Source organism: Lepisma saccharinum, chromosome 30 (assembly GCF_977018435.1).
Source record: "Lepisma saccharinum chromosome 30, izLepSacc3.1, whole genome shotgun sequence".
NCBI classification, from domain to species: Eukaryota; Metazoa; Arthropoda; class Insecta; order Zygentoma; family Lepismatidae; genus Lepisma; species Lepisma saccharinum.
This window is the reverse complement of record NC_139258.1, coordinates 30259693-30274610: the sequence shown is the minus strand read 5'-3', so window position 1 is coordinate 30274610 and position 14918 is coordinate 30259693. Positions and strand designations below refer to the sequence as shown.

Genomic DNA, 14918 nt, shown 5'->3' with positions numbered 1-14918 from the left:
TGTTGGTCCCTGAAAAGGGAAAGTACTTCTCATGCATATGGAAGAAGTTAAAAAAGACGAAAATTCCTGCCTGTAAAATAAATGAGGTCACTGTAAATAATATCACTTGTTGGTAATTCTTGTGAACTGTAGGTACATTGTGTTTACAATTACATAATTATAATATACACCACGTTTTTAAGCATGGCAATGATCTTATAGAAAGGTATAAATATATGCCAGTAATGGTTCAATATGCAAATTTTGTTTTAATTTTTTTCAACAATCTGGACGTGATAGAAGAAAACTGCTTACATATTTGGAATCAGCGCCCCAAAATTAGGGGAAAACGACATTCGAAACCAAAACATCAAAAAAAATATTTCAAATTGCAGAGCAGTGATATCATTTAATGTACTTAATGTTTTAGCCTTATTTCGTTTCCATCGCACTCGATTTAGCGAAAAATTACGGCCGCAAACTCCCTCAGCAGCTCTGTAGCAAGCACCAGCCTCAATGCTTGCGGCTGCTCTGCGGGAAAATAACGCACCTGAAGGAGTCACATGGCGAAGCGTGAAATTCGAGAGGAACCCGTCCACAACGCTTATACCAAAAGCTCTGCTTGCTGAGCTTGCGTTATTCCCGAAAATAGCCGAGCTCAACCGAAAGCAGAAGGATATAGTATTGCCACCAAAAACTAGGAGTAAAGAATATTTGTCTTCATGAACACGTAAATAAGATCGCGAATATAAAAATATTTCTTAGTCATAAAATAACTAAAATAAGTTATTATCATTGTTCTAAATTCCATATATATATATCATTTTATATTACAATTTATTTTAGTTTTCGCGAATTGTAAAACGCGTAAAAAAATGGATATTGGGAGTTCGGGCGAGATGGTAAAGGGCGGGGGTTTGTGTTTCCAGGAAGTGAGATGTCTGCACCCCAGAGTTTCCCCAGGGAGGGAGGGAAGGAAGATTCGATGAACCTTGGTCTGCAGCCTGTGTCCAGCTCGGTCCAGCTCAAATTACGTCAAAAGTGTTGACCGCACCAGTGTTTGCAACTGCCAAATTATTTACACAGTAATTCAAGTGAGCTGTTTCACAAATTTTACAACCACATTCAATAAATTGACTGCTTTTGAATAAAACTTGGGGTGAAAATAAAGCTATCTAAAAAGAACTCTCTACTGATATTTACACAGCACAATTAAATCGTATACATTGTACACATTATGAACACAAGAACATGTTTTAAGTTTTATTATTATGACAAAAGTGGTGCTCCCAGGATTTTTTGTAGTAGTCTCCTCATTTTGTCATCTTTTCCTGCCTTTGACTTTTCTTTTCTTAGGAATACTGGGCCAAAGGGGGGGGGGCAACCCTCCCCCGGCCCCGGCTCTGTATGACACTTTATTACTTAAATATTATGTATATACTCTTTCTGCTGTAATGATTCTGATTCCACCGCTTAATTTCTATCTCCATACTGATATATCTTTCCTTCCCATGAGGGTTAAAATGAAGGAAATAGGTTGGTATCACTTTCGGTCGTTTCAGAGATTTCCAAAGTGATCTTGCGTGGATGCTTTCCAGTTGTGGAAAGAGCATGGGAGTGTCTTCACGTTTTGAGAACTTTGAAGCCCTAAGATTTGTTGAATTGTTCGATAGCGGGAAATTTCCTATATATGCAAAGGAGTTTGGAATTCTTTGTGGTGAGTACATCGTCTATGCATGTGTTTCTTTTGTTTGAAATGGATGTTTTAAAGTTTGTGTTTAACTTTTTATTTTAATGTTTGACTCCGAATGCGATTTTTAGGGTGCCCACAAATCCTAAATTACAATCACGCAGTGTAAATTAAATAAATGAGTTATTTTACCTAAATTCGTTTGGTCCGTTTGTCCACATTAAAAAATTATGAACAAATAAAAGTAAAAATATATAAATAAGAAAATACGTACCCCTTTAGTCGTATGCGGAAAGTTCGCATATGTAAGACGTTTACTACCATACGAATAACGTTACTTGGAATTTCGAAAGTAAATGTGACGTTTGAGGATCATATGGTTTATTTTTAGAACCGTCACTTTATTATGATATTTTGACAAATCCAGCGACCGGGCCAATGAGGCTATAAACCTTTAATCCCCCTCTTGGCGTGCCATTGTACTACATGTTTTGTTGTACTGAAACATTGCTTGCCTCCTTCGTAAGACTACGCTTCGCTACTGCAAAACACATAATGGTCTAGGATTTCAAGGTGTAAAACTTTATAACAAACTGCCAGAGGAATTCAAGAATCATAATCCAACTAAATTTAAAATGACAGTAAAGAGCTTGCTAATGAAATATTTGTTTCATACCACAGAGGTATACATAGATCATATTTTTCATTAATAGACATAACCTTTGATTTTTCTTCTCCTTAATACACACAACCTTGATTTTTCTTCTATTTTTTGTTATTTTATATTTTTTAATATGCATAAGTATGTATTAATTCCTTTGTACTCAAAATTATACATGTAATTGACCTATCCCATCATAGTGCTATTTGTACTTATATGATCAAGTGGATGGAAATAAATCTTATCTGCCCTTTCCGGCTTTAACGCTGCAAACTTTGGAGTGTATGATCCCCCTCATCTCGTGGGTAGGGAGGAACGTTTTTTCTTGGCCATTTAGATTTATTAAAAGTTTACTGTTTTATTTTAAACGTAATGTTCAGGGCTGAAGGCTTAATTTTAGACCTCAGAGAGAGGTCTTATTGTCACGGGTGATTTATTTTTACGTTGGGGGGTTAGTTTTAGGTGGCAAGGTTGAGGCATTATCTATATTTTAGACTTCTCGGGGTTGAGGGGTAGTGGGGGAATTGCCCCTCTCACCTTCAGTCTTAGGTTCTTCTCTCAAATCTGAAACATCTAAGAGGGGCTATTGATCTGAAAAGACATGTAAAGCTCAGACTGATTTCATTCAAACACAATACCAATTACAGATCAAAATATCTAATTTTAAAGCTGTTGGCGTAGTGTGGTGACTTGCCCCATATTTGACACCTAGGCCCTCTCCAACCATGTACTATATTTGAAAGCCTTCGTTGCAAAACAGCCTAGAAATACTCTAAAATTACTGATAGTTTCATTTCATAATCTTAATCTCTGAATAGCAGTCTGGGATTTGAAAATATCAGTAAAAGGTGAAAGAATCATTTTGTTACACCATTTTAGAATTAGAAATGTTTTATATGTTGAAATATGAAAAATATAGTGCTTACCAAATAAAAGATACCATATTGCCCCAATCTCATCGACTGTCATCGCGATCAGCCAAAAATGGTAGAAAAGTGAAGTAAAATAAAACTGTACTAAGATTTCTAAAATGATGAAATGGCAAATGAGAACACGACCACGGGCAACATTCTTTTTAACACATCGATCAGAAAGCTTCAGAAACGTGGGTTTTCTCAATATGTTTGCACGTGTATTTCGCACCCTTTTAAAAGTAGTGCATTTTCAGTTCTGTTACTAATCATTAAAGGAATGCCTCAATACCATCATGCTTCACTGCATGCGATCAAATACCAGGCAGGAGTGGAAATTTGCGGTAATTATCGTAAGATCTAAAATTTCAGTTTTCATGTATTAAGTGCCGTTTAATGGAATTGTAAGTAATAAAATATTCTGTAATAGAGGTCTCTGGGCCTTCTCTTATCTCTTATGAGGCTTCATCACTGTGGATATTCATATATTCAATAAGTATGTATTTATTATTTATGTAATTTATATATATATATATATATATATATATATATATACACACACACACACCTAGTCTTACCATAAATACTGTCACAAAGTTTTAAGTAAATTGACAGTGGCGATGCTACATAAAGGGCAACTAGGGCACTGCCCCACAACAATTTTAACATAAAAAGTTCATCTGAACAGACGATCGGTATATACGCGTAAATATTTTTTTTGTTTTTTCCCTCAACCCCTACGTTGCTGCAACCAGACTTACAGGGTATGCACCCTGTGCGAGGTTAATATATTTCTCCGTCCTGTTGGAGAGAGTCCAATCTCGGCTCTGCCCCGGAGACGTGACGTCACTGACTGAAACAAACTTTTACAGCATAGGCAAGGGACGGTCCCCTCACAATGGAAAAGCGCGTAGCCGTCTCTGGGCAGTGAACGAGGTGCCCTGCCCATTCATGTTTGCCTCGTTCAGCGTTCAGTGTTTCCAACGCTTGGCAGGCAGTTCATTCGTTCTTCCAGCCTGCAGCAATAAGATAGAAAAAAATCCCTCGAATGCTTTTCTTCGCGCTTGTTCCGGCGACCTGAAAAGTTGACAACACTTTTTATTGCTCAAACTAGTCCCTCGTATTTTCAAAAAGATCCTCCTTTCTTCCCATTGTAATACGGATTTGGATTTGAGTTAGTGTGCGAGTTTGCGTTGCGTTCCGTCTGTGCGTATTGGTCGCTTATGAAATAATTAGTTTTTCGCGATTTTATAGTTACTGTACGTGTTTATTTATTTGTGTAATTGTGTCTGTGTTCCAGCAACTTGACATGCAGAATATCTTCGTAAGTATAAACGAACTTTTTGGGGGTACATGGCCAATGTAAAGTGTTGTAACTGAACTTAACGCTGCATCATCTTCCTAGTTAGTAATTGATATTAGTGGATACTTGGTGAATATGACATTGAATCATGTAGAAACTTTAATATCTACGCCTTTCAATTCATTGACAATGGAAGAGAAACTGCAGTGTAACATTTTTCTAATCATTCCAGTACCTACCCAAAGTTTAGTTACTGCAAGCGTATAGGGTTCCGACGTCAGTATTCGAGTTTTTTTTTTATTCATGTAATTTGTTCCATATGTTGCTGATTTTTCGTATTCCTACGTATTTAATGCTCTTTGGAGAGATATCTTGATCAGAACGTTAATTTTATTCCAAATTGTTCGAACAATTTACTTACTCCATATCAAGGAACTCCCCTCAAAAACCTTAAAGAGGAATATAGAGGTAAACTGCCCCCCCCCCCTTCCCCACCCAAAAGAAAAATGTGCCCTGCCTGACTGAAAAGGCACGCGCCGCCCCTGTAAATTGACACAAAATGCTGAGAGATATTTTAATTTCCTAATAACATTACTGAAATGGATGCATGACAAATCAAAATCACAAATCATTATTCAAAATGGCCATGCTTAGCACGCACACATTCTGTAAGTCTTTGTGGCCATGCATCAATTGAATTATGCAACACATCGACTGGAAAATGAGCAACTGCTTTCAGAAGAGACCACTTTAAACTTTAAATATTGGGATGTCTCTTCTTGCAAGCCATCTCCTGAAGCTTGGACCACAATTTGTAGTCCAAAGGGTATAGGTCCGGACTTGCAGAAGGCCAATCCGAAGTTGAAATTAAGTCTGGTACATTTGCCTCCAGCCACTACTGTGTTGTTCGGGCCCCATATGTTGGGGCTGAATCCTGCTAGAAGCTCCAGTTCTGACCATGGAAGAGAGTGTTGTTGACATTCTTGACTAGTCTCTCAAGCACTGTCTGCTGGTACACTTTGGCTGATGTTTTTACCCCTTTTTCACAGAAATGGAGCGTGCCCTCATAGCAAATGTTCCAAACTTCATTTCCACTTCAGATTGGCCTTCTGCAAGTCTGGACCTATACGCTTTGGACTACAAATTGTGGTCCAAGCTTCAGGAGATGACTTGTAAGAAGATATATCCCAATATTGAAAGTTTAAAGCGGTTGGTCTCTTCTGAAAACAGTTCTCATTTTCCAGTCGATGTGTTGCATAATTCAATTGATGCATGGCCACAAAGACTTACGGAATGTGTGCATGCTAAGGGCGGCCATTATGAATATTGATTTGTGATTTTGATTTGTCATACATCCATTTCAGTAATGTTATTAGGATATTAAAATATCTCTCAGCATTTTGTGTCAATTTACTTAAAACTTTGTGACAGTATTTATGGTAAGACTAAGTGTGTGTATATATATATATATATATATATATATATATATATATATATATATATATATAACAATAAAATGAAATAAGCTATTTAATAATAATTACTATATATATACTAGGAAATCAAAAACTAAAGGCAATTTTATATTTTTGCAAGAATAAACGAAGACTGGGTGTGTCTGACGTCACCACATGTATACTTGGAGTGATGTGAAAGTAGGAGTATCCATCACTGCCCCATTCAATTGAGTGTTGTGGAGCAAAAAGGTCACATGTATAGACGCACCACTCCACAAATGCACCATCGAGGAACAGCATGTTATAGTGCACTTTCTGTGGTCGGAGGGATTCAAACCGGCAAACATCCACCATCGGCTGTTAGCGCAGTATGGAGCAAGCACCATGACTCAACGAAAGGTGTATGATTGGGTGGACCGCTTTAAAGCTGCGTGGTCATTGGTTCAGGTCAGATGACAAGGTCCAGCAGGCGGTGCAGATGTGGCTTCGTGACCAACGAAAAACCTTCTTCGTGGACGGGATACAGAAGCTGATTGCACGATACCAAAAGTGCATTGCCGTGCAGGGGGCATATGTGGAAAAGTGATATGTGTAGTTCTTCTTGTGTGGAAATAAAGATGTTATGTGAAAATTGCCTTTACTTTTTGATTTAACCTAATATATATGGGGAATGAGATTGTAAAAACTGGTTGATAAGATTTGAATGACGCCCCCCCCCCCCCCACTCCAAAATAAGTTCAGATGTCCCCGATTGTCTCCATATTAAACAAAGATCTCTGTCTTCAAGTGCTATTTGACTGCCATAATTTGGCTTGAAGCAGGTTTGGACTCTGCAAATATTCTCAATCTGGATTTGAATTACTTCAAAATCATCTTAATTGCAAATGGTTTGGCATTTTTATTTTTATTTGTATAACAATGAGATTAAATTTTCTACAAATGGAAGTTATGTTTTAAATTTGCTTCACCTTAATCCTGATATTTTGCACTTTCATAAAAGTTAGGAAATTTGGTTAATTTCATTATTAATTGCAAAAGGGTCTTATATGGTATGTTTGGAGTATGCTTGCAGCTTGAAGTACATAATTCAATGATTTTTGTATTCCTTTACAAGAAATTGAAGCAAAACAGAATATGTCCAGGGTGTACCAAATTTCTGTTCTATAAATAAAATTAACCATAATATAGGTATATACACTCTTGTCCACATAAAGTGGCACATTTTATAAGGTTGGACAATTTAAATAATTGCCACTTTATCTAAACAGGAGTGTACATAAGATAGGATAACACTGGCAAAACACACTTGTGCATACCTTTTTCAAGATTGATTTAGCCAAGAGTTCCTGCAGATCCAGTATACTTGCTGATCTAGCACGAGTATGTGCTTCCTGTAATCCATGACCAGATGGCACATTTTGGGGCTTCTGGGAAGTTCCAGGCAGTTCAGATGCAGGGTGTGGTGGTTGTGCAGTTTCAGGTTTCCCATAGTTTGTTCCTGTCTTTAGGATTCCTACTGGTGCACTTCGTCCTTGAGTCCCTGGTTTGCTTTGTTCTGAAGTACCTGATTCCTTGACATCTGAAACAGCTTCTGTTTTTTGAGCAACTTGAGTAGATACTAGGGTTGGCAGTCCTGAAGTGGTAGCTACTGTTTGAAGTCCCGGAGTAGTTCCTGCTTTCTGAGCAGTTACTGGATTTGGAAGTGCGCTTTCTGGATTTTTTCTTAAATTATCCATATTTGTTTTCTGGGGTTGCACACTGGATTCTAGTTTTAAAGCCCTTTGTTTGTCTTCTGGCTTTTGTACTACTTGAACAATTATTGGTTGTTGGTATCCAAATGACAGCACATCTTTCTTATGATGACTAATCATAGCTTCTTGTTTTCGAGTTTTCGGGATAGGTTGCCTATTTTGAAGTTCCAAGTTGGATACTGGTTTGTCCAGACTTGGAACGACAGTCTCGTCCATAAGTTGTGTGTCTGTAGAATGAAGTTCATTGCATCCTTCAAAAGATGATGTGCCCAAAGATTGTTGAGTTGTTTCTTGCAAAAACAGTGTAGATATGGGTTTTACAGGCATGAGAACTTTTCTTATATTTTGCGGTTTCACTCTACCATCAGGAACTTTAGCCACTTCTTGACACTGTGAACTTTTAGGATACATTATCTGCATTTTTAAACATGCTTCTGCAGGTTCCTTATTTGCAATTAGTTTCGAAGACTTTATAATTTTCTTCTGGCCTATTTTTTCTGGTTTCACTGTCTGAGGCATTCTCATCACTCCTTCCCACTGCATATTTTTAGCATAGAATATTTGCATTGTTAAACATGGTTCTATGCGTTTCCTTCTTGGAATTAATGTTGTAGGTTTTCCAGAACTTTTTATTTGGTTTTGTACTTGAACAGATCCTCGTTGGGTTGATCCACGTTCTTCTTTCCTCTGAGAACCATCTGCTTTAGATGACTTTTCAGTTGCTTCTTTCATTAGAGTAGGTGGTGGTTTTGGCAAACACAAATTAGCTCCAGGTAATTTTGGATATTGCAGTTGTAAGTGCTGCTGAGTAGGTGGTGGTGCTTTTGGCAAACACAAATTAGCTCCAGGAAATTTTGGATATTGCATTTGTAAGCGCTGCTGAGTAGGTGGTGGCGGTTTTGGCAAACACAAATTAGCTCCAGGTAATTCAGGATTTTGCTGTTGTGAGTGCTGCTGAGTAGGTGGTGGTGGTGGTTTTGGCAAACACAAATTAGCTCCAGGTAATTTTGGATATTGCAGTTGTAAGCGCTGCTGAGTAGGTGGTGGTGGTTTTGGCAAACACAAATTAGCTCCAGGTAATTCAGAATTTTGCTGTTGTGAGTGCTGCTGAGGAGGTGGTTGTGCTTTTAGCAAACACACATTACCTCGAGCTAATTTCAGATATGGCTGTTCTGAACACTGCTGAGTAAGTGATGGTGTTTGTGGCAAGGACAAATTAGCTCTGGATAATTCAGGATTTTGCTGTTGCGAGGACTGCTGACGAGCAATTGCTTGCATATTTAAATCCTTATTGCTACTCATTTTGGCAAAGTGTATGACCAAATATCTGAAATGCACAAAATTCTATATTTTAATCTTTTTAGGCCTGTTATACACTAGTTTCATCTTGTAAGTGCATACTGAACATGTACTACTGATTTCTTTGCTGAATGTTGGAAGAAACCAATGACATCAAGTTGTGCGACTATCATGACTCTTTATGGGTAGAGATGTGCATATTTAATTTTTGATAGAAATATTATACATCAACACAACATAGTGTTCATTTTATGAAATTTGAAAAGTCAAGGAACTAATTTTTCATCCTCATTTGATCGTAAAATAATGTGAAATTACGAGGCATGTCAGGAAAGTAAAGATACAACGGATGTTTATCTTAGGGAAAATATGTAAGGAATATGTTGACAACACTGACAGTAACCTTGATCCTTACTCTTTCCACTAGCGTTTATTCTCAGTGCTATGCCGATTCTTGTGAGAGTCACATGTGCTGAAAATGTGATAAAATGTGTGAAGTGCAGGCTGTGATGTGGTTTCTCCAGGCAAAAGGCAAATGTCATCCAGTGAACATTCATCGTCACATTTCGTCAGTTTATGGGAACATTATGAATCATCAAAATGTGATGGAGTCATATTTGGCATTTGCAGGAGGTAAGACAGATATCCATGATGAACACAGGAGCGAAAGGCTATCTGTGGTCTCTGATAATCTTCTTAAAGAAATTGAAGGCATGACACCATGTCATCATATTTTGACGATTAAATAAACAGATAAAATAGAGAGATTCATAATATTCCCATAAACTGTGATGATGAATGTCCGCTGGATGACATTTGCCTTTTGCCTGGAGAAACCACATCAAAGCCCGCACTTCGCATTTGGCAGATCTTTTTATTGTCGCAGTCATTTTCAGCACATGTGACTCACACAATACTCTGTGCAGCTCTGCGAATGAACACTACTGGAAAAAGTTACATATTTTCACTAAGATAAGTATTCATTGTATCTTTATTTTCCTGACATGCCTCATACAAAGCAAAAAACCTCAACATGGAGCCAGCTTCCATGGTAGAGTGGTTATTACACTATACTACAATCCCAGTGGTCCTGGGTTCGAATCCTGTGAGTGTCTTTTCATCAATTGCATCATATCATCACTCATCCTCATCTTCATGATTAGCCAAAAGTAGCAGAACAACAAAGTAGAATAAACCAAAATCAGTCAATCGACTTAAACATGGACTTTACAGTTTTTTAAACTCTCCTGTGTCTGGATTATCCTGTCCGTTATGTCAAGTACTCGAGCATTGAGTGATTCTGTAGCAAAATGTGGGATGGAAAATACACTTCTTTAAAAAGAAATAAACTCTTACAACATTCAACATCTTCACAAAGGTAGTAAAATATGAAGATAATAAATATGCCTATTAATAAGCATAACATTTCCAAATAAAATTGAAGATTTTTTCATCATAACACTAAAACCTGGGTCTACTGGAGAATGTTGAAGATAAAATGGATAGGTAAGTAAGTGGAGTTTGCCGTGCATATAGCACCATGCCATGAAGCCATATTTATATATTCTTGATCTTGAGCCATTTTGGAGGTGATGTGATCAGCACCATGCTCTGGCCACCTTTATCCCCCCCCCTCCAATGTGCCCATTGATTTCAGGCTCACTTAGCCCAGAGCCACTTTATGTGGTGACAAGGGTAGATAAATTCTCACCTTAGATCACCCACCCTGTGAATCTGTATGACAGTCAGCAGTGGTGTGCGGTGACATTTTCCATTAGGAAAGCAGATCCAGAAAACCAAGAATTCATTGCTTTTATATGGTACGTTATACTGAAAGAAATTAGCACTCTACCTGATACTGTTTCCTTAACGTCTCTAAGGGGAAAGATGAATGTCTTGGCACAGTAGTTCATTTATTTGAACTTCATGTGGTCTGTTGTCAAATGTATGTAATGCAGCAGACGATCGCAGATGATTGAAACAATTTTCACATGTTGCAATATTCACAAATCCACTTTGGCACCACATAGTTCTTTCCATAGAAAATAGGAAACAATGTCAACACTTAAGTTTTTGAAGCTTTCGGTTTCCACACAACCCCTCGAAAGTCCCGTACTTTGAAAGTTGGTTACATTCGAAGCCCTTCTCTGCTGGCACGTTTCAGGAATAGCTGGAGTTGAACGTCACTTTTACACTTTTGATTTCACAACACTCTCACACAGAAAGAAAGAGAGAGAGAGAGAGAGAGAGAGAGAGATGTGCGCAAAGAAAAACAAAACAAATAGAAATTCACACCCATGAAAGACGGTAACTTTTACCTCGCAAAGTGCTTGAAAAAACTGTGTGACCGCAGCCAGCCAGTTTTACCAACTATTTGGCGGATGAGTCTATGAACGTGTTAGCTGTCTCAAGAGACTGAATGCTCTGAAATGTTTATCTTCACATAGAATATGTCATACGTATGTCAGCAATCATATTTTTGCGATTCTCATGTGCTTTGAACGCTGGAAGTATACAGTGCACGTGGACACTTAATCGTGCCGTTCGCAATACTGAGGACATCAGAAGACTATACCGATGGCTCTCTGGTTTCTTTTTTCCACCACCTATTGGAAAACAAAGTCCCCCGCCACATGACGTACCCCCTCCCATTGGATCCTCAAGGCTGCGTGGTGATTTTTCTGATCGTTGCTGGCGTTGTAGCCTACAGGCTGGACAGGGTGGGTGTCGCACAGGTTTTTTAACATGCCACAAGAGGGTGTGGATGGCATCATATCGGAACCTTGGAGGCTTGCACAAGGTTGATTCTTTTGTGGTAACAGGGAAGAAATAATGAAAAGCCAAAAGTTAAAGAAATACTTTTGTAACTGTTAAGCTGTGAGCCAGCACTGCTGGCCTTGCTGTACTGGAGTGCATGCGCATGACAGTCAGATACTCTACCGACCAGACTATGGTGCTATATGCATGGGTAGCTTTACCTTTTAATATACTGCAACATGAAGGGATAATGAAAATAGTAAATGAAGGAAGAATAAAAGTGAAAGAAATAACATTGAGATAGGAATAAAATTACGCACATCATCATTAATGACATAAATTGCAAAAGCTAGAGATGCTGGAAGAAGACAAGAACAAATGGAGAAATGCATCAAAAACAAGTAACAACAACATAATGTAAACCATGGTTTGCCTTCCATAAATACAAAAGAATGGGAAACAAAGAAAGATAGAGAAACAGAACAGGAAGAGGGGTGGTAAATTTTTCAACAGGGGGAAGGAAAATGTTAGCAAACCAATTTCAGGGTTGCACACTTAAGAAAAGACACAGAATTCTAACTGAAAATTTCATCTGTACTGTACAATTTTTGCATCAAAATTTTGATTTTTAAAAATTTACCACAAACATGCATGTGACTACTTAGAAACCAGAGTTAATACTAACAGGATTATATTTTACATGTGATATTTGATTAGAAACTTAGTAACTGAGTAAGCAGAGCATTTAGTAGATGAATATTCCACTAATCTAGAAAAATATTATCTTATTTATATTTAGATATATTGGTGTGGGAGTCTATAGAATCTATGAATATGAGTAATTCTTGATTCTTGATTATAGTTATAGCTAAGAACCTTATAAGTGAATTTTAGGGGAAAAATTATACAGGATATACAAAGTGTTGAATAATATAAGCCTATATGTACGTACAAGAGAAGTCTTGGTATTAATCAATAGAAAAACTCAAAGTTCCTTTCCAGATCACAATTGAGTTCATAGATGGCACTATCAGAGAAATTTTACTGTAATTGAATAAATTGAAGAAAATGGCGACTCCACAGGAGAAAGCTTAAACTGTGTGCTGGTTGCTGGAAACAAAATCAGTGACACAAATGCAGAGAACCTTCAGAACACATTGCCAGAAAGATCCTTCTTCAAGAAACAGTATCCTTCACTGGGAAAATAGTATATTTTAGAAACAGGGAGCGTCTTCGATAAGAAGCGTTCAAGACGTCCCAGCACAGGCAATGAAGATATTGAACACATCCGACAAGCATTCATACGCAGTGCTAGGAAATCTGTGAAAACAGGGGCAATGGATTTGGATAGGGATGTGCCGAAGCCGATTACAGATGTATGAAAATCGGCCGAAATTGACACATCGGCATCGGTATCGGAATCGGCAAAAATACGGTACAGATTATACTAGAGTTTTTAACATCTAATAAGTTTTATATTCTAGTTTTGTAAGATTTATTGAAAATTTGGTTATGATTCGTCATTATTGTAGAGTTTTTGTAATAAAATTATTGCAAACTCATTCAGAGGATCAACCTAACTATAAATCAGAAATAAAACAGTACATTGCTGAACCAGGATCTGCTGTTGTATTGGAAATTCAAAAATGAATATCCAAACCTAAAGCAAGTGCTTTGAAAATACTTGGGCATACCTGCTGCATCAGTATTCAGTGATTGAGTGTTCAGTGTTGCTGAACAGATTTGCGATAAGAGAAGAAGTAGGTTACTTCCTGAAGTGCTTCCAAATCTCGTGTTTCTGAAGTTGAATCTGGCAGAACAGGAATTCATTTTGCATTTCAAAGAACTGCTTGTGTACTAATGTTTAATCTATTGAGAATCCATGTTCTTCTTAAAGGTTCACATAACATTTTGTAGATGCAAATGTACATTCGCATCTCTTGAGAATATATATGTATATACATATGATATGCAATAGAAATGTACATAGCAAATTTTTTTTTGTCATGCTGAAAATAACATCCCATTTCTGTTTAATAATCTTATGTATCGGAATCGGTTAAATATCGGCATCGGAATCGGTTCCAAAAATTATCGGTGAGTACATCGGCATCGGTAAATTTTCAGCTTCGTCACATCCCTAGATTTGGACTTACCTGTTTTGACAGTTCACAAGATTCTACAGAAAAGATGATGGCTCTATGCATATAAGGTTCAGTTTCTGCAAGCCATTCATCCAAATGATAAGTTTAAAAGGATGGAGTTTGCAACTGACATGATAAGGAGAATAGAAGAAAATGAAACATAACCTCATTGGATTTTTCCTCTGGGGATATGTGACAAACATTGTTTATAAGACAAAAGTGATGAACATTGATGAAGTGAAAGCCAGAACAAACAATACGAAAGCCACTGTGGATGTCGGCATGCTGACTCAGATGTGGGAACAAATTGATTATAGTCTTGACATTCTCTGTGCAACAAAAGGAGCCCATATAGAAGAGTACTGACACAGGACATAAAACGTTTTGAGTTTATCTATCTATCATTGCCACCAGTTCATTTGTATCTTCATTAGTTTTCGATTTATTAATAATTAAAATGTGTCCAACACTTTGTGTACACCCTGTATATTTTCCCACTGCCATAGCAACACATTGTGTAACGATGAACAGGTTTTGACTGACTGGTCTGAATGCACTCCATGCAGTGAGAACTTCCATCCAATTGTGCGGCTATCTATTGTCCTACTACAGCAGTAATATTCATGTAACATACAAGTCAATATAAGTATCAAAATGTATGGAAAACAAAATGATGGCAACTGGAATTTACGTACCCTTCAATTTGCCTTTCTAAATTATGACCTAATTATTGCATCTTCTCAATTAAACTAGGTTGTGAATTAATATAAATTACATTATCAGCAATTTGTTACCATGGTAACTACTTTCTATTGTTACAAAATTATATGTAACTACAACATAGGATAGATGAAAGGAAGCACATTGTAGAAATAATGTCTGCAAAAAGCCATTCTACTTGATTTTCACTTCAGTCATGGATAGGCACTGTGGGAGTTTGAGGTGCTACAGTAAAGCAATGCCTTA

At 37.3% G+C, this 14918-nt stretch overlaps 2 protein-coding genes across 2 annotated transcripts in view; both read right to left on the bottom strand.

Moving 5' to 3' along the window:
- The window catches only part of LOC145981841 (uncharacterized), a 38477-nt gene extending 30054 nt beyond the window's left edge, over nt 1-8423 (bottom strand). Inside the window, exon 1 of the mRNA XM_083115282.1 lies at nt 7318-8423. Coding sequence (XP_082971408.1) covers nt 7318-8319 — 1002 coding nt within the window. The 5' untranslated portion in view covers nt 8320-8423. The remainder of the gene's footprint in view (nt 1-7317) is intronic.
- LOC145981921 (uncharacterized) lies at nt 8334-14702 on the bottom strand. The gene is made up of 3 exons (XM_083115417.1): nt 14648-14702; nt 8427-9079; nt 8334-8344 (listed from the first exon to the last, which is right to left on the bottom strand). The coding sequence occupies exons 2-3, from the start codon at nt 9052-9054 to the stop codon at nt 8334-8336; spliced, it is 639 nt and encodes a 212-aa protein (XP_082971543.1). The 5' UTR covers nt 9055-9079; nt 14648-14702.
- Nucleotides 14703-14918: the final 216 nt, after the last annotated feature.